This window comes from Nyctereutes procyonoides, unplaced genomic scaffold (genome assembly GCF_905146905.1).
Source record: "Nyctereutes procyonoides isolate TBG_1078 unplaced genomic scaffold, NYPRO_anot_genome, whole genome shotgun sequence".
Classification (NCBI taxonomy): Eukaryota; Metazoa; Chordata; class Mammalia; order Carnivora; family Canidae; genus Nyctereutes; species Nyctereutes procyonoides.
Genome location: NW_026575030.1, coordinates 25018101 through 25044549, shown reverse-complemented (window position 1 = coordinate 25044549; position 26449 = coordinate 25018101). Strand labels below are relative to the sequence as shown.

Genomic DNA, 26449 nt, shown 5'->3' with positions numbered 1-26449 from the left:
GTTTGTTTCTTTGGTGTTGAGTTTAATAAGTTCTTTATAGATTTTGGAAACTAGCCCTTTATCTGATATGTTATTTGCAAATATCTTCTCCCATTCTGTAGGTTGTCTTTGAGTTTTGTTGACTGTATCCTTTGCTGTGCAAAAGCTTCTTATCTTGATGAAGTCCCAATAGTTCATTTTTGCTTTTGTTTCTTTTGTTTTCGTGGATGTATCTTGCAAGAAGTTACTGTGGCCAAGTTCAAAAAGGGTGTTGCCTGTGTTCTCCTCTAGGATTTTGATGGAGTCTTGTCTCACATTTAAATCTTTCATCCATTTTGAGTTTATCTTTGTGTATGGTGCAAGAGAGTGGTCTAGTTTCATTCTTCTGCATGTGGATGTCCAGTTTTCCCAGCACCATTTATTGAAGAGACTGTCTTTCTTCCAGTGGATCGTCTTTCCTCCTTTGTCGAATATTAGTTGACCATAAAGTTCAGGGTCCATTTCTGGATTCTCTATTCTGTTCCATTGGTCTATGTGTCTGTTTTTGTGCCAGTACCACACTGTCTTGATGACCACAGCTTTGTAGTACAACCTGAAATCTGGCATTGTGATGCCCCCAGCTATGGTTTTCTTTTTTAAAATTCCCCTGGCTATTCGGGGGAAAGAACAATTTCTTAAAGCATCAACATATTCAAAGATATGAAATAGAAATGTATTTTTTCAATATTTTTCACTTATGTTTATATAAGTATTTATACATTAACATTGTTCATAAATGCCAAATACAACAAGATGCCCATAGGAATTTTAGAGACATTGTAATCTGTACTTTTATTAACTTCTATGTACAAATATATTTTGTATTTATAAAATAGAAAAGTTTATCAGCTCTTATACAATTTAGAATTGTTAATTTTAGTAATTTTAATATAAGGTAGACTTTTAGATATTAATTAAAGAAACAAAGTCAAGACTAATAAAAATTATTTTTATTATAAATTCCAAATCTTGAAAATATCTTCTTGTTGGTTGGTATTTTCTTTTGAATTTCCTAACCAACAGGTATTGGAAGAAAAAAAATCTCACCTTTTTTTTCCCCTTCAGTGAAATAATTTTATCTTTCAGGCCAGTTACCTAAAATATCCAATTTTAGAACATCTTTTCTCAGGGAGCCTGTGTGGCTCAGTCAGTTAAGCATCTGCCTTCAGCTAAGTCATAATCTCAGGGTCCTGGAATGGAGCAGAGCATTTGGCTCCCTGACCAGCAGGGAGTCTGCTTCTTCCTCTCTCTGTTCATGCTCTGTCTCCCTATCTCTTTCAAGTAAATAAATAAAGTATTTTTAAAAAATAAAAATAAAAAAATCTTTTCTCTATCATCTCTTTCTCTCCAGAACATTCTTAGGGTCCATAGTCTATTAACTCTAGTGTAATTCTCTCAGATTGTCCTTTCAGTAGTAATTTAATTAACTAAATATTGAGACATCAAGTATATAAAATAAAATTCACCAACTTTAAGTATGAAATACGTGTTTTGGCAAACAATACGAGACAAATACAAGTCAAGTAATCATTAACAAACTAATGATATAAAAAGTATCAATCACCTCAAAAAGTTCCTTCCTATCCCCTCCTATTCAATTTTCATCCCTCACTTATAGCCTCTCAAATTGACTGCATTTACTATGATTTTATATAAACAGAATCATAAATCATGAGTTATGTGTTTGCTTTCATTCCCTTAGCATAAGGCTTTTATGATTCATCCATGTCATGCGTATATCTGTGGTTTGTTCCTTTTCACTGCTGCATTATCCATTATGTGGATATACAAAAATGTGTTTATACATTCACCATTTGATGGAAATTTTAGTTGTTTCCAGTTTGGGGTTTTATGAAGGAATTTGCTATTAACGTTCAGGTATAAGTCCATCCATGTGTAACATTTGTTTACATTTTCTTGGGTAAATAACTTAAAAGTAGAATTACTGGGTCAAATGGTGAGTTGTCGACCTGTGACACAGGTTTAAACTGCATGGGTCCACTTGTACATGGATTTTTTTCAATACAAAATGTAAATATGTGTTCCTTATGATTTTTTTAAAAACTTTTTTTCTCTAGTTTATTGTAAAAATATAGCATTTAACACATATACAGTATATGTGTTCATTGACTTTGTTCCCAGTGTAAGGTTTCTAATCAACAGTAGGCTATTAGTAGTTAAGTTCGGGGGGGAAACCAAAGTTATCATGGATTTTGATGGTGTGGGGTAGGTGCCTTTAACCCTTGTGTTGTTGAAGGATTTATTTATTTATTATGACAGATTATATTTTAAAGAAGTTATATTGTTTTGCCTTTCCACCAAGAATGTATTAGGGTTTCAGTTTTTCTACATACTTGTCAGTATGTAAGTGGGATCAGTGGTTTTAATTTACCTATTCCTGGTAACTAATGATGTTCAGCATCTTTCAAGTCTTTATTTCACATTTGTACATTTTGCGTGGTGAAATGTCTGTTCAAATCTTTGCCTATTAGTTTTTTAAAGATTTAATTTTATTTTAGAGAGAGAGAGAGAAAGGGTGTGAGCAGAGGAAGTATCAGAGGGAAAGGGGGAAAATCTCCAGTAGACTCCATGCTGAATGTGGAGCCTGACCTAGGGCTCCATCTGAGGACCCTGAGCTCATGACCTCAGCTGAAACCAAGAGTTGGACACTTAACCAAGTGAGCCAACCAAGCACCCCTCTTTTGCTTATTTTTTTAAGAAATTAACTTGATTTTTTTTGTGTACCATGGAAGGTAAATATTTAGGGCTCAGTTTTTTTACTTATGGATATGTAATTGTTCATATCATTTATCTAAAAGAATATCTTTCCTCTGAATTACCATAGCACTTTTGTCAAATATCAATTGATCATTTATGGATTTATGGCCACTCTTCTGTTTCATTAAAATTTATTTTTGATCTCTATTTCAATACCAGCCTGTCTTGATTCCTATAGCTCTAGAGTAGGTTTTCCTCTACTTCTCAAATATCTGAAAGACACACACACACACGTATGTATATTTTTTAAAATTTTTTAAAGATTTATCTATTCGGGGCAGCCCTGGTGGCGCAGCAGTTTGGCGCCTGCCTTTGGCCCAGGGCGCGATCCTGGAGACCAGGGATCGAATCCCACGTCGGGCTCCCGGTGCATGGAGCCTGCTTCTCCCTCTGCCTGTGTCTCTGCCTCTCTCTCTCTCTCTCTATCATAAATAAATAAAAATTAAAAAAAATTTCCTCTGTGTAAAAAAATTTTTAAAAATCTTAAAAAAAAAGATTTATCTATTCATGAGAGACACAGAGAGAGAGGCAGAGGGAGAAGCAGGATCCCCATGGGGAGCCTGATGTGGGACTCAATCCCAGTACCCTGGGACCTTGCCCTGAGCCAAGGGTAGACACTCAACTACTGAGTCAACCAGGTGCCCCAAATTTTTAGGATTTTATTTATTTGAGAGAGAGAGATTGAGAACAAGTGGGGCAGGGAAGAGCAGAGGAAGAGGGAGAAGCAGACTCCCTGCTGAGCAGGGAGCCCACCATAGGTCTAGATCCTAAGACCCTGAGATCATGACCTAAGCCAAAGGCAGATGCTTAACCAACTGAGCCACCTGTGTGCCCCTATTTTTTAAGCATTATCTTTGTTTGCTACTTTTGTCATATGTTTCATTTCTAGTTATGTTTCTGTTGACTTATTTTTCCCTCTGCTTATCAGTCAGGTTCTCTTAATTCTTTATATGCCTGCTACTTGTTATATAGTGCACATTGTGAATTTTAAACTGTGGTGGTATTTTGTTGATTCTTTTTAATAGAGTTGGATAGTTTTCTGGAAGGCAGTTATGTTACTTAGAATGATGTTTCTAAGAGTTTTTAGGATGGGGTTCAGAAGAGCTTTTAGTTAGGGCAATTGTCCCCACTACTAAAGTGATACTACCTATATGTGCCTTTTTAATGTGTAGTAGAAGATCTCAGCAGTTTGGCTGGTAGTAACATGAAATATTTTCAGCCTTGTGTGAGCTTTGGGACTTGTTCAGCTTTATCTCTTTGGTGGTTCTTTCCTGAGCCTGGGGTAGTTTCTTCACATGGATGCTTGAGAGAACCATTCTATAAATCTCTGGTATACTTTGTCTATGCAGTTCTCATCTCTCTAGTATTTTATCTCATAAATTCTGGCTGCTTTTGCAGCATCAGATTCTAATATCATTCTCCTCTATTCAAAACAACCACTGATCTCTCTGTAAGTCTCAGTTTCCTGTGCTCCAGGCCTGGGAAACCTCTCTATTCACGAAGTTAGGACAATTAGTGTAAATTAGAATACCTATATGCCTGTATTGAAATGTTCTAAAATATGGTGATAAAAAAATAAATAAAATATGGTGATGATGCATAATTCTAAACCTGTTAAATTGATAGAAATAAATATAAAACCACAGAACTGTACGCTTTATTTAAATCAGTGAATTTTTATGATATATGAAATATATCTCAATAAAACTGTAAAAACAAATAAAACAAAAAAAATACCTAGAATTTACCTCGAATGCTATATTTCTCTCATCCTGTGTTGCCTGTTGGCCAAAATATGAAAACTGTTGCTTAATATAGTTTGTCCAGTTTTCTATTTAAGTTAGGAAATTAAATCCAGTATTTTTCAATAATCATTGCCTGACCTCCCCAACTTTTCACCTCCCCAACCCTAAGGTATAACTTTCTAGTATTCTTATTTTTAAATCAAAAATAAAAATCAGGGACCCCTGGGTGGCGCAGCAGTTTGGCGCCTGCCTTTGGCCCAGGGCGTCATCCTGGAGACCTGGGATCGAATCCCACATCGGGCTCCCAGTGCTTGGAGCCTGCTTCTCCCTCTGCCTGTGTCTCTGCCTCTCTCTCTCTCTCTCTGTGTGACTATCATGAATAAATTAAAAAATTAAAAAAAAAGAAATATAAACATTTAAAATAAATAAAAAAATCATTTTAGTTGATGTAATACATTCTATTTTCCTGTTTTTTTTTCTTGTCAGTATTGCATTTAGAAACTCTATCATACCTATACAAGCTTAAAGAGATTAACTTGCTACAATATGTAATATGTGTAATATTGCATTTATTTATATTAGGGCCAATCCTACTTACGTATGGAAATTTTTCAAAGTACTTTAATAAAAATTTCTGATTTGGTTTTCATAAAAGCCATGATAAGTAGATAAATCTAGTATTTAATTCTTATAAAGTAAAGAAACTAAGGCCTGGAAAAGTTCATTAATTTTTTTTTAAGTTCATTAATTTTTTTCAAGGTCACCTATAAATGTTGGAGATTGAGTCTGCTGACTTTTATGACAATATTTTTTTTAGTTTCCAAAGTCTGTCTTATTGAAGACGTAGAACTCTATATGAAATAGCAAACATCCAGTATGGTAGAACTTTTCTTTTTACTTATTTTAAGGAAGGCTATGATTGGTGGAGTAGAAAAAACAGAATAAACTGATGATTTGTTAATCAGATTCAATCTAAGCAATAAAACAACATGGAACTTACTTATAAGGAGCAAAACAGCAGTTATGCAACTATTGTTTATTAGTGTAGGGAGCAAAAGCACAAATTTATAATTATTCAGTTAAAAGGCATGTTCTAAATTGAGAAAAGAGTTTGTGTATTGTGGTCAGTCTTTAGGCTGACCATAATACCTGCTTAAGGGCACCCAAGTGGAACAGTTGGTTAAGCAACCAACTCTTGGTTTTAGCTCAGGTCGTGGCCTCAGGGTCATGAGATCAAGCCTCACACTGGACTCTGTGCTGAGCATGGGGTTAGCTTGAGATTCTCTCTTCCTCTCCATATGCCTCGTCTGCTGATGTTCTCTCTCAAATAAATAAGTAAATCTTCAAAATACTTGCTTAGGAGAGCTATTTTAATTTTCAAGAGAAATTAATCAAATGATATTTGTCTTTTAATAAGTAGGATTAAAAAAACAAGTGAGAAAATTTAATTTTTTGTGAGTGAAAATTATTTATTCTATGGTCAAAACTCGAGACATAGATAGCTAATTTTCATGTAAAATTTTATGTTAAATATATACTGTCTAAGAAGAAACATAATTTGGAGCTTAACAATTTTAATTCTATTTTAAAAAGGCATCTAATTACGTACCTAACCATCTATAGCTATTAAAGTGTGCCATTTCTTGATCTCTTTCCCCATTGCATAAAAAAAATATTTTATATGATTCTACTATAAAAATATAAGGCCAAGTTAAAGAACAGATTGGTTAATCACTACTTACATAATATAACTGATGATAAAATGTGACTGCAGTGGTCTATTATACAAGGCCACCCTATCCTATGTAAAGGCATGATATCCTTCCTGACATTATACCAATCATGATCTAACCTCCCCAACCCTAAGGCATTACTTTCCAATTATCTTATTTTTATTCAAAGATAAAAATAATAATGATTGCTGTGATACATTCTAGTTGCATATTCTTTTTCTCTCAGAGTTGCATTTGGGAACTGCAATGGGTTGGCTGTGGTCGATTTTATACAGAAGACAGTACTGTTAAGCATGGGGACCATTGACCTATATAGATCAAGTGACCTATACCAACGTCAACCACGGTCTCCTCGAAAAAACAAGCAGTTCATTGCAGGTAGGAGATAAAACAAAATGGTTATGAACTTGATTAGTTCATCTGTTTTCTTACCTTTAGATTTCTTATCTTTCTTCTATGATATTTTTCAAATGCATGGCAATATAAAATCAACATAATTTATAATATCATGTAAATAAAATTGGGCAGAAGCATACCAATAATCTTTGAAAAGATAAAGGAAGTGTTTAAACTTTAATTTGCTGTCAAAGTTAGGGAGTATCTCAAGTTTCTTAGGTCGAACTCCTAAGAAATAACAGAAAGTAAGAAGCTATTAAATATAAAAATGTGATGAAAATCAGGCTTTGTAGTTGAAAAATTTGTTTGTGATAGTTGTGTTTAACAGGATAATTTTCTTCTAATATATCTGGACTCTTTAAAAATATAATTGTAAGTATTTCACTATTTTTAATTTTTTAAACTCTATATTCAAGCTGTCACCTTTCCTTGTTGGATGGTGATTTTCTTGAAGGTATGTTCACAAATGCAATAAACATTATTAATTAACATTTTAAAATGCTATAAAAGATAACACTTTGCTTGACAGGACCAATTTGTTTAAATATAAAAGAAAAACATATAAGGGTAATTAAGGCATAAGTAGAAATACTTTCTATATAATGCCAAATTTTGATATGCTGAATTATCCAAAATTTATTGAAATTTGAATATTTCTCCAAATAGTTGTCTGTCCACTGGCATAACTTAATTGATAAAAAATTAGTTGAGCTCAAAGATTTGTACATCTATAGTATTATGTGTTTAGTTCTATCAGATTGTTTTTTAAATAATTGATTTTTTTAAAAAAAATCATTGATTATTAAAGCCGTTATTAAATTTACTCACATAAAGAATATTTTAAAATAAAAAGATAACATGATAGTAGGTATCATGTTAATCTTTTTTTTTTTTAAGATAAACCTCAACCTTTTCCACATTGCTAATTTAAACCCTTTTTCGGAACACAAAATTTCTCCTTCAAAACTTGGAGTTTCTTTGTTTTCTGTTAGGTATCTCAGATATTAGCAATATTTTAGGAATGCTGGAAAGTTCAAATTCTATAGGTTCTGCCTCTACCATTTCCGGCTTTTGAAAAAAAGACAGAATAAGAGACATTGTGCATGCATATACCATTAGAGTCCCTCATAATTGGGAAAGAACATTGATTTTTGAAAGTTTATGGACTCTAGGATAGGAAGATGTTAGGGGACAGAAGGCAATATTTGTATGCTAAAAGCATAAACTGAAGTAGAAAAACAGGATCTTATGACAGTACGTTACTTCTGGATATACATAATGTAATGACAAGGTGTATATTGTGACAAGCATAATATAACTGTTACTTAATTTAAACATACTGAGTCTCAGTTATGATTTGAGCTTAGAATTTTTTGATAATTTAAAATCAGGGAAAAACTGATTAAATTATAATCTTTTGTCATATTTAGTGTATAAAATCACTACGATGAGTACTCACTTTGTTATAAAAATAAAATGCCAAAGACTAAAATCCCCAATCTTTCTTGTTAATACTGAAGATTAAAGATAACCATTTTGATTTTTATGAGGTAACATACATACTATTCACAAGTGAAATAAGTTTACTACCTGAAAAGCATATGAGAAATTTGACATCTATTCTTATAGGATATTTGATTAAATAAAATTACTACAGCACTCTCATCATTCATCTATCACCTCTTACTTTCTAATTGATTTATTTTTTTAATATCTCCTTTCTAATTTGATTACCTAAACTTGCTGCAATTTCTTCATCTTGGCTGTTCTAGATTCTGGTATGATATCACTTCCTTTCACTTTAGACTATTTTTCTCTCTTTCCTCTGCCTGCTGCTGATGCTGATGTTCTGGCATGTTCCAAAGACAACTTTTGCATGCGTGGCCTGTCTAACCTTTATCCTGATTTAACGAAACGGATCCGTACTTCCTATCAGAGTAAGTTCTATAAAGGTTAGGCAAATAGCTTTTTAAGTCTTAATGCCTGAGTTAAACCCATATGTCTGTGCTTAGTAATGTGTTTTTAAAAACACATTCAGCATGCATGCAAATTTTTGTTTTGTTATGGAAGTGCAACCTGATGGTTTTAATAATTATGTAAATACTTCAAATCAAGCTAATGTCATATGCTCATTTATTCACACCCATAATTCCAGTGTTTATTTCAAACCATGCAGACTACATTCTCCTAGTTCAAGAGTCAGTGCCTTTTGTTTGGGGGAGGAAGAGCCATGGTATCCTTATAAATAGTAAACCTGACATGCCAGTATCAATAACAATTGAATGCTTTCTTGTTTTGGAAATCTTGTGCCTTTAGCCGTTTTATAAAAGTATTCTAACAAGGGCCACAATATTTTCTTTTTCTAAGTAATTAGATATCTTATAGTTAGCTAAGTATTCCTAATATCTGATTCTTTTAATTAAAATAGAATACACAAACACATTTCTATAGTGATTTTAGGTAACAAACACTATGAAGTTGGCGAATTAAAATCACAAACTAAAAAGTCAATATTAACATTTGGCATGATAGAAAATGCAAATTTGAAGACAGTAGAGTAAGCAATTCTGTAAACTAGTGCAGAAAGAATAGAAAATGAGGGTATGATTGTAGATGCAAATGATACTAGTGATATTAGGGGTAAACATTCATTGACAAGATGTTTATAATATATTGATCAATGTTATGTTTTTTAAAAGCAGGTTTTTAACAATATATAATGGCTTCATATTTGTATGAAATATGTATATATATGTATATACACACACATTGTATCTTGAATTTCTTCAGACATCACCTCACAAGTTTAAAGATGATTAATGGGATCACATCACTTATAATAACCTAAGATACTGTCTTCCTGTAGCTAAAAGTACTCAATTCTTGTGAAATCCTTAAAATTTTCCTGGGAATGCCCATAGGGTAACTTATTTTCCATCATCAGTATCCTCTAGTTTTCTACTCTAGCAGAACACCCCCTTTTTGGATGCTTTTCACTGTCTCTGCTCCTGGTGACTTGTGATAGAACGTTGATATCTATGTTGACTTTTTTGTTTCTCTTGAAATAAAAACCTATTAGATATTATAATGATATTTGTTGACACCTGAAAATTATGTGAAATTTCAATTTTCATATGTAAAACTTTATTGGAGCATAGCCACATTCATCTTTTACGTACTGTCTATGGTTACATCCACACTACGGTGGCAGAGTTGAGCAGTTGCCAGAGAAACCATATGGTCCATGCTACTCAAAATACTATATCGCTCTTTACATAAAAAATTAGCTGACTTCTACCCTAATTTTATTCTTTCATACCCATTCCCTGCCACATAAAATGTTTCAGCCAAAACTTTTCCTGTAAATAGTCTCCAGGTGGTTAACATACATACTTGAACTTCTGAATCCCAGTTTAGCCTTCGCAAGGTTGGGTGCCCCCAATATTGTGTGTGTGTGAGAGAGAGCGAGAGCAGCAGAGAGAATGCATCCATCTATAAAAAAAGATAAATGTTTCTAAACATGAGATTGTGTGTGGACTTTAAAAAGTTATTTTAGTTTATGTGTTTTTTGATATTTCTATAATAAATATGTAATGCTTTTATAGTAAGAAGAGAAATTGTATACTGAGGATAAGACACAGGAGCAGGTTCTTAATCAGAATTCTACAGTATCAACTGTGATATAAAGGTTAAAGAAGTTCTGAGACATGCTCACTTACTTCTGACCCTTCAATAATTTTATATTGCCTTCAAATTTAAAAAGCAAAGGTTTTAAACCTTCATTCAAGATACTTTAAAATAGAATTCCCATCTACATTTTCAAATGAATTTGCTACTACTCTTATATAAAACATTCCCCTTAAGCCAAGCATATGTATCTTGCTACTCTTATAATTTTTATTCATATCATCCCCTCTCTGGAAATGCCCTGCTAAAATTTTACTTCCAATTGTAAATCTTTTCTGTTGCCATGAGAGTCCTGTTGTGCCAGTTCCATTATTTCAATGCCTATAATGTACAAGCTTATATATATATTTATATATGGACATATGTGAACCACTTGTACTAAGCATAAATTCATTTGTATGTTTACTTATTTTTATGCATATGCTCTACCTTTCCAAATACATGGCAAGAACCTAAAGAGTAGATCTCAAATTCTGTGTACCCTCTGCACCTAGCACAAATATGTGCTCAGTAATTAAATGATGATGGTGGTGAGATAGAGTAGCTGGTTCTTTTTGCTCATATGAATAGCCATGGGATCTTTCAAATTTAACAAGTGAGACCAGAGATATGGTCTATTGTTACTGGGTTCACTAGGATTCTGAAAAAAAAAATCATAGTTTCTTCGAACAAAGATCTGAAGTGTCAAGACAGAAGTGAAATCAAGTCCTTAGAAGACATTAAGAGATCCTGTATGTCTCAACCAGTGATCTAGCAGTTCAGACAAGCCATGGGATTTGAAGTCAAATTTCTTTAAAGTCTTCTCTGGATAATTAATATCATATTTTGATAAGGGACAGATTAATGATTTGAAGGTATATCCTGGAATATGTTTTTAAAAATAAGTTTTATGAAAATTTGCTTTTTAATTTATTTAATCATATAATCTGGTTACATTTCTATAGTTCCATTTTATTATAATAGAGACTATTTGGCCGTTTCATGAATGGTTTCCTAACTTTCAGGAAAGCATATCTGCATTGTCTCTATTTGGAGAAACTTAACCCACTTCCTTTGAGTATTTATTCTTTTCTGTGATTTTGCTTATCGATTTGACTCCGTGTTATATTTTTTTTAATGGTCATTGTAACTCTTTAAGGCAGATAGGTATCTGTCTGTAGATTCCTCTACAGATGAACAAAATGAAGCCAAAAGATACTAAGTTATTTTCTCAAAGTTATAATTAGTGGGGATTAAGCTGAGACCTATCTGATTTAAAACAAATTTCATATGCTTTCCACTGTACTATTCAGTGTCTCTAAGTATCTCAGTTTTGGGGTTGCTGGAAACCAATTACATTATACTATAATTGGAAACCACCTTTTTTCCAATTTTTACCCACAATCAATAAAAAATATATTCAAAAATGAAACAACTTAAAAAATTATTTTTCACAATTGAGAAGACTGAAAGAGTGCTTTCTGAAATTCAGCTTTTAAACTTTATTATATCAATTTTGCTCTCAAAGTGATATCACATTCTATTTTGAACTTTATACTTTTCATTTCTGAAGAAACACCTCAATTTCAAGCTTTCCTGGACTCGTTCACTGATCATCTTGTATTATAGTTCAGGTTCCAAGGAACTCCCTACCCTAAAACTTTATTGTATTATAGTTCAGGTTCCAAGGAACTCCCTACCCTAAAACTTTATTCCATTTTCAAATCTTTCACATCATAGAATAAGAAAACTCTATAGCTCAAAGGAAACCTCCGTATTTGAAAGATTTTCACTGACCAGTGAAATGATTTGGAAAGAGCAGCAGGCATAGGGTCACAGAAGATTTATATCATGTTCTACTTTTTCTACTTTTTAACTACTCATATGTATTAACTACTTATTACTACTCTGTAATCTTTGGCAAGTCACTTAACTTCTCTGAGTTTCCTTTTTCTCACATATAAAGTAAAACTCATAATCCCTACCTCTCTTAGAGACCTATGGAACTTTTCTTTGTTAGTGTTTGTAACAGCACTTCTATAAATAGTAGCCATTATTATAATATAATACAAAACCAAGCCACAGATAGATTAAATAACTTTTCCAGAATCTCAACCAGTCTATGGAATGACTAATACCCAGTCAGCTGTCTCATCTAGTGCTCTTTCTACTTGTGAAAATGACGGAAATTTTGCTTGTTAGAGAATAATAGTATCCTGTTTGAATCAGAGGAGTGCTTGCTCATCAACTTCTACTTACGTAATGTAATATCCTTTAGAAAGTCTCAAGTCTATCTATAGATATTTTCCTGCTTTCACTGCATGGTTTTTTTCAGTGTAGGGAATCGTAACAGATGCTGGGAACACAAATAGAAGCATAGAGGAAAATTTAAAGAAAAGGGGAAGAATAAGAGAGCTAGGAAGGAGAGGTAAATAAATGTAAAAAAAATGAATTGGAGAACATCAAAAATGCAGGAGTAAATCAGAGAATAAGAAAAGAAGGAATTCCTCAAGGAACAAAAATGAGCAAAAATTATGGTAAATAATAAATAGGAAAAGTTCATTCATTCAACAAATATTAAACATCTGTCAAACATTTTCTAGGCACTAGATATATAGTGATGAGTGAAATAATTATGGTCTCTTTACTCAATTTATTATAGAAAACATATAAATAATCCATAGATATACTGTTATAATTGAAAAAAGATAGCAATGCTATCAGAAAAGTGAGATAAAGGGGAAAAGGTGGACCTATTTTTGAGGGTGTTATGACAGATGGACCTATCCCAGAAGAAAACATTTAAGTGAAACTTTGTGAGATAAGAAGGAAATAGACAATTCTGTGGACTTACACTTCAGACCCAGATATATAAACAGGCCAGATTAACCTCTAGCCTGAAATAAACAAATTAAACAGACATAATAAGTAAAACTATGTTTTTTTTTTAAGACACAGAACATCAGGCAATGACACACAGTAATCTCTGACAAATGGAAAACAAAAGAAGTGAACCCTATAACTACATGTTTACTGCCCTGAGAGTTTCTAGACTGCAGCAAAGGAGGCATAGGAGGAAGGGAAATCCAGGGGAAACCTGTTGATGCCCTGATTTGATAAGATGAAGATGAGAAACCAGGAAACCGAAAACAGCTATAGTTCACAAAGAAGATCCCAGAGATCTACAGTTTCCTCCTCAATAACAGTACTGATCAACACAGACTTATGGGGAACTAAGCAGGGAAAGAGCCATCTGAAGGGATTAAAATAAACAGTGCCCAACTCAAAGGAAATAGTGCCTATTCCCACACAGCCAGACTAGAAAAAACTTGTAATTCACATCCACTTCTAGTTTATGTTATAGTGGAGATTCTAACTAGTGTACTTGGACAAGAAAAAAAAAAGTTAAATCATCTTTTTTTTTTTAGAAATGACATAATCATCTATAAAGAAAATCTGAAGAAATCTACAGAAAGCTACTAGAATAAGTGAGTTTAATAAAGTACAAGATATAAGGTCAATATACAAAAATCAGTTTTATTTCTATGTACCCACAACAATCTGAAGTTGAAATTTGAAAATATCATTTATAATGGCATCAAAAATATGAAACCCTGGGCAGCCCCGGTGGCTCAGCAGTTTAGCACCACCTTCAGCCCAGGGAGTGATCCTGGAGACCCGGGATCGAGTCCCACATCAGGCTCCCTGCATGGAGCCTGCTCCTCCCTCTGCCTGTGTCTCTCTCTCTGTGTGTCTTTCATGAATAAATAAATAAAATCTTTTAAAAAATGTGAAACCCTTAGCCATAATAAGACAACAGATATGAAAGATCTACACACTGAAAATGAGAAAACATTGCTGAGAGAAACTAAAGAATACCCCCTAAAAATGAAGAATTACACCATGTTCATGTTTCAGAAGACTCTGTTAAGATGTTAATTCTCTCCAAATTGACCCATAACTCAATACAATTCCAATAAAAATTGAGGAGACCTTTATTTTTTTTTTAAGATTTTATTTATTTATTCATGAGAGACACACACACACACACAGAGAGAGAGAGAGAGAGAGAGAGGCAGAGACACAGGCAGAGGGAGAAGCAGGCTCCACACAGGGAGCCTGATGTGGAACTCGATCCGGGAACTCCAGAATCACACCCTGGGCCGAAGGCAGGCGCTAAACCGCTGAGCCACCCAGGGATCCCCGAGGAGACTTTTAATAGAAATTGACAAACTGATCCTAAAGTTGATACAGAAATGCAAAAGATTAGAGCAAAAACAGTTTTTGAAAAAGAACAATGTTAGAAGACTAACACTACCTGACTTCAAAACTTAAAAAAAAATAGGGATGCCTGGGTGGCTCAGCAGTTGAGTGTCTGCCTTTGGCTCAGGGCATGATTGAGTCCCACATCTGGCTCCCTGCATGGAGCCTACTTCTCCATCTGCCTATGTCTCTGCCTGTCTCTCTGTGTCTCTCATGAATAAATTAATAAAATCTTTTTAAAAATTAGAGCTATTAAATAGTTAAACCCAAATAGATCAATGGAACTTAACAGAGACTTCAAAAATATACCCACATATATATGAACAACTGGTTTTTGACAAAGGTGCAAAGGCAATTAAGTAGAGGAAGGATAGTCTTTTCTATAATTGGTATTTAAACAACTAGATACCCTTGTGTAAAAAAATTAACTTTGATCCATATTTTTTGGTAACTTTAAAAAATTAATTTATAAATAGATTATGAGCCTTAATATAAAAACCTAAAGTTGTAAATTAAAAAAAGAAGATTTGTGTAACACTGGGTTAATAACTACAAAAGTTTTAAAATAACATACCAATAGCATGCTTCATACAAGAACATAGGATTACATTGGACTTCTTTAAAAATTAAAAATTTCTACTCTTCAGAAGACATTGATATGAGAATGAAAAGTTAAGCCACAGACTAGGAGAAAATATGTGCAAAGCACATATCCTATAAGGGATTCATATCTAGAATATATTTTTAAACTTCTAAAAACTCAATAATAGGGCAGCCCCGGTGGCGTAGTGGTTTAGTGCTGCCTGCAGCCCGGAGTGTGATCCTAGAGACCTGGGATCGAATCCCACATCGGGTTCCCTGCGTGGAGCCTGCTTCTCCCTCTGCCTGTGTCTCTGCCTCTCTCTCTCTCTCTCTCTCTCTCTCTCTCTCTCTCTCGTCTGTGTGTGTGTGTATGTCTCTATGAATAAATAAAAATATTAAAGAGAAATAAATAAAAACTCAATAATAAAGCAAATAATAAAAAATAAAGCAAATAATAAAACTATGGGCAAAAAAATTGAATAAGTAGTTCACAAAAGATAGACTGATAATAAATAAGCATATGAACAGCAAATGAAATAATCAACAAAACTAAAAGGTAACCTTCAGAATCAGAGAAGATATTTGCAAATGACATCTCTGATAAAGGGTTAGTATCCAAAATCTATAGAGAACTTATAAAAATCAACACTCAAAAACAAATAATTCAGTTAAAAAATAGGCGGAAGACATGATTAGACATTTTTTCAAAGAAGACATATGGATGGCTAACAGACACACAAATAGATGCTCAACATCACTCAACATCAGGGAGATAAAAACCAAAAATAAACTCTAAAGAGATATCATCTCACATGTCAAAATGGCTAAAATTAACAACACAGGAAACCACGGGTATTGACAAGGATATAGAGAAAGGGGAAGCTTCTTATACTGCTTGTGGGAATACAAACAGATGCAGCCACTGTGGAAAACAGTATGGTGGTTCCTCAAAAAGTTAAAAATAGAATTATTCTATGATCCAGCATTTGCACTGCTAAGTATTTATCCAAAGCATACAAAAATACTGATTCAAAGGGATATATGAACCCCAATGTCTATAGCATCAACAATCGCCAAATTATGAAAAGAACTCAAATGTCCTTTGACTAATGAATGGATAAAGAAAATGTGTGGGTGTGTGTGGGTGTGTATATATATATATACACACATATATATAGGAATGGAATATTACTCAGCCATCAAAAATAAAGAAATCATGCCATTTGCAATGACATGGATGGGGCTAGAGTATATTATGCTAAGGGGAAAATAAGTCAGAGAAAGACAAATACCATATGATTTCACTCATATGTGGAACTTCAGTGGCCAAAGAGATGAACATGGGGGTAAAAAGGAGAGTGAGAGAGGCAAGCCATAAAACAGACTTTTAACTATAGAGAACAAGCTGAGAATTACTGGAGGGGAGATGGGAGAGAGAATAGGTTAAATAGGTGATGGGTCAAAGAGAGCACTTGTTGTGATGGGCGCTAGGTGTTGCATAAGTGATGAATCACCAAGTTCTACACCTAAAACTAACATTATACTGTATGTTAAGCAACTGGAATTTAAACAAAAACTTGGAAAAAATGGAAAAGTTTAGGAAATCAAATCTAGCTGAATATAAAAAATGATTAAATAGAGACTATTTCAGGAATGCAATGATGGTCCTTCATTATTAATTCAACAAATTAAAGAAGTAAACGATAAAAAATAAGCATATGAAAAGATACTCAATATTCATCATTAGAAAAATCAAATTAAAACTACAATGAGATATCATTATACATTGGTTAGAGTGGCTAAAATTTAAAAAGATTGATCATATCAAGTATTGGCAAGAATGCGGAAGAAATAGAACTCTCCCACCATACTGGTAGGAATGTACAATGGATGATCAGTTGGCAGGTTATAAAGATTTAAACATATACTTATAATATGATGTAGTCATTTTATATCTAGTTATTTAACCCTAGACAAATGAAAGTGGAAAGCATGTATGAATACAAAGACATTCATAGCAACCAAACACTGAAACATTAATAGTCAAAAACAACTAAAAATCTCCACAATAGGTAAGTGGATAAACAAATTCTGTTATACCCATTCAGTGGCTTACTAAGCAATAAAAGGAACACACTATTTTTTCCTTTTTTTTTTTTAATGTTTCAAGTTTTTATTTTTTAGTTAACATGTAGTGTAATATTAGTTTCAGGAGTAGAATTTAGTAATCATCAATTACATATAACACTCAGTGCTCATCACAAGTGCCCTCCTCAATACCCATCACCCTTAACCATTCCCCCATCCACGTCCTCTGCAGAAACCCTCAGTTTCTGCAAACAAACCCTCAGTTTGTTCTCTATAGTTAGGAGTCTCTTATGGTATGCCTCCCTCTCTCTCCCTCTCTTTGAATGCCCTATTGAGAAATGTTGCAACATGGATTAATCTCAAAACAACTGCACTGAGTAAAAGAAAGCAGGCAAAAAGGGATGCATATTGTTGATTACATTTATATAAAATTCTGGGAAATCAAAACTAATGCACAGTGACAGCAGATCAGTGGTTGCCTGGGGATGAGAAGGGGCACTTACGGGAAGGGCTGGAAGGAAGGTTACAAAAAGACATCAACTCTTTTGGGCATGAGGGATATGTTATTATCTTGATCCTGGAGATAGTTTCACAGGTGTATACATATGCTGAAATTTACCAAATCATATACTTTATAAATATGGGAATGGAACCTCAATAAAACTTTTTTAAAAAAGAACTAGACACATAACCAGCAGGGAGTAGTGTATTCCAGGTAGCATAAACAACCCATAAGAATGTTTTAATGTGGTAAGGGACCTAACTATCTTCTAGAAATAGCAATAAGGCCAAAGAGGCTAAGAGCATAGTGAAAAATTATTCAGAAGGAAAATGAGTTAAGATTTTGATGTCTATATGAGCAGAGACAAGATTATATGTGCTTCTGAGGCAATTATAAGAAATTCTATTTTACTTCAAGCAGAGGAATGATATGACTTATGTCTTAAAAATATCATCCACACAGCTGCATTAAGAAAATATTGCGAAGCCAACCAAAAAAAAAAAAAAAAAAAGCCAGCATACCAGTTAGGAGGCCAGAAAAGATAAGGAGGTGGTTTTGACTAGGGTTTTAGAAATGTTACTGTAGAGAAAAGGATAGATCCAAGAATCATTAGAAGCTGCTAATTCTAATTCAATGTGGGAGATCAGAGAGTGGAATCAAAGATTCTTCCCAGATTTGGGCTTTAACTGATTGACATTGTATCATAATACAAAGATGAAGTTAGGGTTGAGGTAGAGCATGGTAATAAGCAGTAAAACTTGAGTTTTAGATATGTTAAATTTTGATATGTCTATCACTTATCCAAGTGAAGATGTCAAACAAACAAGTAAACAAATCTGAATATCAATGCTATAATCTGAGTCTTTAGTATACATATAGTGTGACATGACATGGGAATAAATGAAATTGCCTAGGCAGGGGAGAAAAGGGAAGGGGGGGAGGATTATGGATACAGCCATCAGGAATTTCAACATTTAAATTTCAAAGGAACCAGGAGCAGATGGCACAAGAATTTGCCAGATAGAAGAGAAAAATTAGGGACACTATTGCAGAAGCCAAAATGAAGAGGAGTGTTTCAGGAAGTACTTAGCCATGTTAAATGCTGCAGATAGGAAAAATAGGGTAAGATCAGGAAAGCGACTAGTGGGTCTTGTTCTGAGACTCTTTAAAAAGTAGTTTGGGAAAAGTATTGGAATAGAAAGCAAAATTATATTAGGAAGAAGAGAGGCAAGTGAGGAAATAGAACAAGTAAATAACTCTTTTTAAGATGTTTGGTATGAAGGAGTGAAGAAAAATAGCTCAGTACTGGACTGGAATAAAGGGTTAAGAGGAGGAAATTTTTGTTTTCATTTTAGATAAAAAGTATATTTTAAAATTAATGTGAATATGGAATGATTCCTAGAAGAGAGAGATTGATGATAAAGGGGAGAAGGGATAACTAAAGGAGGAAAATCCTTAAAGTGAAAGGGGATGCGAATCAGAACATATATACAAAGATTGGTTAACAGAAGGCTTTCAAAAAAAAACAGAAGGCTTTCACTATCATAATAGGTACAAAAAGGCTAGAGAGAGCTATAGAATGAGAGGGATAAGTTGAAAAATGTATGATTTGGTTAACAAGTAGTTTTTATATCTCTGATTTCCAATCAGATTTCCTTTCTTTTTGAAATCAGTTTTAGTGTATATTTTTTTTACCTCAAGACTTTGTGCTGGAAAGCAACTACATTGAAGTGTAATTAGTAGGTAAAATATAAGGTTTCATCTTTGAATTTAAACAAAATGAACAAAGCAAGAAAAGCAGAGGAGCTATTACTTAGTAATATGTGTGAGTTTTCTAGAATTTAGCTAGTAATCTCAGAGTGAGTCAAACAAATAAAACAAGCTAATATAACAGCAGTGGTTCTCAACCAGGAATAATTGTCTCCCTGACAGAACATTTGGCAATGTCTGGATATATTTTTGGCGTTTGTAATTAGAGGAGGAGTACTCTACTGGTACCTAGTAAATAGAATGCCAATAAACATCCTATATACTATTCCACAACAGAAAATTATCTCACCAAAATGTCAGTCAAATTGGAAAATATTCATTTGTGGCAAATCATAACTTGGTAAGAAAATCCCCCAAAGTATAGCCTAGTTGTATGTATGAAGACACTTGTATACTGGGTTTTAGTCTCCAAAAAAAATACTGATATTTCATTTAACATTTCACAAGTTGCTACTTCAAATACTGTCTTCATTATATTATACACCAAGATACATTATAGATACATAGTTGACTCTTAAATAGTGTGAGATTAGAGGTACCAACCCTCCTGTGAGCTCAAAAATCTGCGTTTAACTTTTGACTCCCCAGAAACATAACTATGAATAGCTTACTATTGACCAAAAGCCTTTCCAGTAAGTCAGTTAACACATATTTTGTGTATGTATTATATACTGTATTCTTACAATAAAGTCCACTAAAGAAAATGCTATTAAGAAAATAAGGAAAATACATGTATAGCATTATACTGTATTTATTGAAAAAAATTATGTATAAGCAGACTTGTGCAATTTAAAGCCTGGTCGCACAAGGATCAACTGTATACTCTTAGAAATTTTAAATAAAGGTTGACATAATTCACTGTAACCAAAGGGTTTGTCTTCTGATATTCAGTTATTCACCATAAAATTTATGTATCTGTTCTCAACCATAATTTATTATATATTTTCTAATGAATCACTGTATAAACTTTCCAAGTTTAGTCAATTTACTTTAGTCTATTTGTATATCAGACATAATTTTCTCCACCTAATCTTTGGGAAATCTCACAATAATCTTGGGAAAAGCACAATTATTTGGCATGTACTCTGAGCACTTCACTGGATACCTAACTAGTATCAGTAATGGATTAATCAATTTCCCTAGTTTCCATTCGTTTGGTCTTCCATGTCTTCAATCCAGCTTTCACAGTATTTCCAAGATATAAGATAAAAGTGAGGGAGGGGCTTCCCATTTCCAGATAGGATGTTGAAGGACATGAAAACTTCATTCCCATGGTAACAACGATTATGATAACAATAATTAAACCCTGTGATACATATAATGATAAAGTTAAAATTATACTTCTCTATGGAAATATTTAAAAGTTTTGTGGATCAAAGTCTTCCTTGAGTGAAAAGAGCCACTCATAGATGAGCAGAAATCTGTAGCTGCTTCCGTACCTGGGGCAAATGACTGACCTGGGAACAGATGCAGAGAAAAAAAAAAAGGGCCTTCTATAGATGATTGGACTGCAAAGAATACAAAAAGCCAGAATTCTACATCTACCAAAAATATTTTAATATAAAGGTAAATAAATTTGTCATTGGCAGATATGGTAAAGGAGGTTTTTAAGCTGAAGGAAATAGCACCAGATGGAGCCTAGATATCTCGTAAGAATGAAAAGCATTGGAAAGAATAATTATGTGGGTAAATATAAAAGATTATTTTGTCTTAAAATCCCTAAGGATTCATTTAATTTTTAAATTAAAACTAATTGTATTATGGAGTTTATAACATGTAGAGAAAAATATATGACATTAGTAACAAAGGATGGGAGGGACATAAACAGAATTACGTTATAATGTTGTAAGTTTCTTTCATCATAAGATAAATGATGTAATAATAATTAGAAGTAGATTGTGGGCCAGCCCCAGTGATACAGCGGTTTGGCACCGCCTGCAGCCTGGGGTGTGATTCTCAAGACCCAGGATTGGGTCCCGCATCGGGCTCCCTGCATGGAGCCTGCTTCTCCCCCTGCCTGTGTCTCTGCCTCTCTCTCTCTCTCTGTGTGTGTCTATGAATAAATAAAATCTTAAAAAAAAAGTAGATTGTGATGAATTATAGATGCATATTATAATCCCTAGAAGAACCACTAAAAATAATAAAACAGAGGTGAAGGTAAGTAGCCAAAAAGAAGATAAAATAAAACACTAAAAAATATTTTATTTTCTCAGGCAGCCCGGGTGGCTCAGCGGTTTAGCACTGCCTTCGGCCCAGGGTGTGATCCTGGAGACCAGAGATTGAGTCCCACGTCAGGCTCCCTGCATGGAGCCTGCTTCTCCTTCTGTCTGTACTTCTGCCTCTCCCTGTGTCTCTTATGAACAAATAAATAAAATCTTTTAAAAATTTTTATTTCCTCAAAGGACAGAAAAGAGAAATAATGGAAAAAAGACAGAAGGGCAAACTGAACAAAAAAAAAGTAAACATACACATAACTATTAATGGCTATACTAAATGTAAATGAAACAAACATCACATCACCCACCTACCCCAATAAAGGGCGGATATTGTGAGACAAAATTTAATGTTGTCTCTATATGTTGTTTATAAGAGATGCACTTTAATTATAAAAACATATACAAATAGATTGACAGTAAATGAAGGGAAAAATAATTTTATCAAAATGCTAATCTCAAGAAAGCTATCATGAGATAAAGTGGACATCAAGACAAGGAGATAGATAGGCAATTCCAAATTAGAAAAGAATCACTTTATTTGAAAGGTATATAAAATCCTATACAGGTACAGACCTAATAAGAGATATTGAAAATATAGAAAGCAAAAAAGGAAATGAAAGAAATAGATAAATATGCAATCATAGCTACAGATTCATTTCTCCTCAATAACTGATCAAATAGGCAAAAATTGTTAAGTATATAAAAACCTTAAGCAACTCTCAACCTAAATTGGCCTGACATAAAGAGACATCTGCACCATACAAAGGAAAATATGCATTTTTCAAGTGGACCTGGAATATTCACAGGCATAGTGGATTCTAAAGGACTTATATCAAGCAGAATATGTTCCTTGATCATAAAAAAGTTAGAAATCAATAACAGGGATCCCTGGGTGGCGCAGCAGTTTGGCGCCTGCCTTTGGCCCAGGGCGTGATCCTGGAGACCCAGGATCGAATCCCACGTCAGGCTCCCGGTGCATGGGGCCTGCTTCTCCCTCTGCCTGTGTCTCTGCCTCTCTCTCTCTCTCTGTGTGACTATCATAAATAAATTTAAAAAAAAAGAAATCAATAACAGAATATGTATTAATGTCCCTAAATATTTGGAAATTAGGACTATCTCATGGCTTAAAAAACAAATCACAGGGAAATTTTTAAATACTTTCGAACTGCAAGTATAAACACAAAATACCAAATTTGTGAGATGTTGTTTAATATTTAAGGGTAAGATTTAGAACATTAGTAGTTATATTAGAAAACAAACGATATCAAATCAATAAACGTTGCTAAGACACTAAAAAAAGAATAGTGTAACACAAAGTAAACAGAAGGAAAGGAATAGTGACAGAAGTGAATGAAATAGAGAGCAAACTATGAGTATATCAACAAAATCACAAGATAGTTCTTAAAAAAAATTACTAATAACTGTAAAACCCTCATAAGATTGATCCAGAAGGAAAAAAGTAACCAATATAATAAATGAAAAAAGGAATATCACTATGGATTTTCTACAGACATCAAATATAATAAAGACTTGAACAACTATATGCCTATAAATTGACAGAATAGATGAAATTAAAAGATTTCTTGAAAGAAAAAATTATATAACTGACACCAAACACATTGGAAAATATAAATAGCCTCCTATCTTTAAAAAAAATTGTATTCAAAATTGAATAGCCAAAACAAAGAAAACTGCAGGGTTCAAATAACTTCACTGATTAATTCTATCAAACATTTAAGGAGGAAAAAACATTAATCTTATGTAAACAACTTCAGGGAATAGAAAAAAAGAGGGATATCTTCCCAATTGCTTATTTGAGACCAATCCAATCAGATTGTTGGACTAGATTTTTTTTAAAAAAATCAAGATTTAATAAGAACCAGGTGGAAAACCAGAGAAGAAATAGAAGACTTGAAAAATGCTGTGATCAAAAACCTCTATACTGAAATCTACAAACTACTGCAGAAAGAAAATTTTAAAAGATCATTTATTTAATGGAGGAGAACAGCATCTTTATGGGTTGGGAGACTGAATGTTTTTTAAATGTTTATTCTTCCAAAATTATCTTGGATTTATTACAGTCCAATAAAAATCTGGCATATTCTTTTGTAGAAATTGACAAATTGATTCTGAAATTCATTTGGAAGTGCAAAGAATCTGAGATGATTAAAACACTCTTGGAAAGAAAAAGTTGGAGTGTATTACTACCTGACTTCAAGATGTACTATAAACCTACATTAATTAGTGTGTTAATCAAAAAAAGATAGGCAAATAGGGGCACGTGGGTGACTCAGTGGTTAAGCATCTGTCTGCCTTTGGCTCAGGTCATGGTCCTGGGGTCTTGGGATTGAGTCCCACACCAGGCTCCTGGCAGGGAGCTTGCTGTGTCCCTCTGCCTGTGTCTCTGCCTCTCTCTCCATGTCTCTCATGAATAAATAAAATTTTAAAAAGAAAAAGATAGGCAAATAAACCAATGACTACAGAATATAAAGTCCAGAAATAAACCTACACTTATGTGGCAAATTTATTTTTTTCTAAGGCACTAATAAAAATCAATGAAGAAAGGAAAATCTTTTTAAACAAATTACGATGGAAAAACTGGACAAACATATAGGGGAGAAGTGGACCTTAATCTTTTCACACCACAATCAAAATTAATTTGAGATGAAATATAGTCCTAAAAATGAAAGCTGAAAATTAAAAAGCTTCTTAAAGAAAACAATAATATCTTCATGACCATGGAGTAGGCAAAGAAGACTCACATAGGAATTCAAAAAAAAAAAGAAATTACAAAGGAAAAAAAATGATAAATTGTCCTTCAAGGAAACAAATCTGATCATCAAAAGACATTTCATTTTCACTAAGAAAATGACAAGACACATGGGAAGAAAATATTCACAATACCTACTTCCAACAAAAAACTCTGAAATATATAAAGAATTCTATTCAAGCTTTGGCACTAGCTTAGTTCTGTAACCTTAAAACAGTTTAAACTCTGAACTGACAGTTTCTTATCTGTAAAACATAAAAGTTTGGCTAGAGTACCACAGCAGATGTTTTCTGAAATTCTATGATTTTTTTGAATCCACAGCAAGTTTATTCATAGAAATTACATAAAGGAGGTGGTGGCAAGGAATATGAACAAAGATCGTTTTGGTAATTAACAATAGCCCTTAAGTACTTTTGGGTAGGGAGATTTACATCAAAGTAGAAACTCTGAATATTTAATTATAAAGAAAAAGTATACAAGAATCTCTAACAAGGATAGGAAAACCATATTAAGGATATTTTACAAATACCATAGGAATGCAGGCTGGCAGATAATGAGAATTATAAAATGTTTATTAACCTATTGTGCCTATCCTTGTATTTATCAGTAGAGTGACGGAATATTAAAAATAAGAGAAAAATGTAGTGATTATAAGAAGGAATTTGATACTATCAAATCAATATGTACTATACAACACTGCCTTTTTATAACTAAGTATAATACTTAAATTTGTAGCATCCCCTTAATGTTCTTTATAAAAGCCAGTAAGCATTTCTTTTGAAAGTAGAAGATTTGATTAGCTCTTTCTAAAATACCCCTTAGAAGTTGTATTATTTTTGGCCTATTTTCAGATGAAACTAGGTCATCTATTAAAGTAGCTGTTTTGCATGAAAAAAATTAAAAATATTTTATATTTTCTACCATTATATGTTAGTTATTGCTCCTTATTGTACCTGGTATCACTATTGAAACAAATTTTCAGAATCATTATCATGAGACTAGAAAAGTTTTCACAAGGGAAGAAAAACCTTTTTAAACTTTCAGGAATAAATAAGAATTATCTACAAAGTGTTAACAAAATTTATCTCATTTCTTATCATTTCACTTTCAGGTTTAACTGAGCTAAATGACAGTCCAGTTCCCCTGGAACTTGAGCGCTGCAAGTCTCCCACTTCAGGTAAACATGAATGGTACCTTTCAGTCTTCTGGTAATTCACTGCAGTAATATACTGCTTTATTTTCATAATTCTTACAACGTGAAATTCATAATTTTAGTAATTGTAATTTAGTTTCTGAAATTTAATCATAAGTAAATTTCATTCTATAATCAATTAGAGGGATGCCTAAGTTGCTCAGCGGTTGAGCATCTGCCTTTGGCTCAGGACATGATCCTGAAGTTCTGGGATTGAGTCCCACATTAGGCTCCCTGCATGAAGCCTGCTTCTCCCCATGCCTGTGTCTCTGCCTGTCTCTCATGAATAAATAAAATTTTAAAAAATGATAATAAAATCAATTAGAAATAAATGTCTTTAAAAATATTTTTGGCTTCCCAAACAAGACCAAAGTTATGAGTGCACTACTAAAGAGACATTTTAAGGGAAGATTTTTTTTTTCACAGATGTATAAATAATGCTAAGTAAAAACTGGTAATGTTATACAGAAACTCTGTCTTCTTATAGCTAGAGTTGAATCAGTAAGAGAATGTGAGTATAAAGATTCTTGAATCAGTAAGAGAATGTGAGTATAAAGATTCCTAGAGGGATGCTTGGGTGGCTCAGCGGTTGAACGTCTGCCTTTGGCTCAGGGCATGATCCTGGAGTCCCACATCGGGCTTCTTGCATGGAGCCTGCTTCTCCTCCCTCTGCCTTTGTCTCTGCCTCTTTGTCTCTCATGAATAAATAAAAATCTTTTAAATAAAGATT

The 26449-nt window shown here is 33.3% G+C and overlaps 1 protein-coding gene across 2 annotated transcripts in view; it reads left to right on the top strand.

Annotated features, from left to right (window-relative positions):
* STXBP5L (syntaxin binding protein 5L) overlaps positions 1-26449 on the top strand; it is a 336858-nt gene that overhangs the window by 243154 nt on the left and 67255 nt on the right. Inside the window, exons 18-20 of one of the 2 annotated variants that reach the window (XM_055316231.1) lie at positions 6501-6652; positions 8536-8607; positions 25639-25704. In XM_055316231.1, the coding sequence (XP_055172206.1) occupies positions 6501-6652; positions 8536-8607; positions 25639-25704 (290 nt within the window). The remainder of the gene's footprint in view (positions 1-6500; positions 6653-8535; positions 8608-25638; positions 25705-26449) is intronic. The other variant, XM_055316232.1, reaches the window with a different exon arrangement.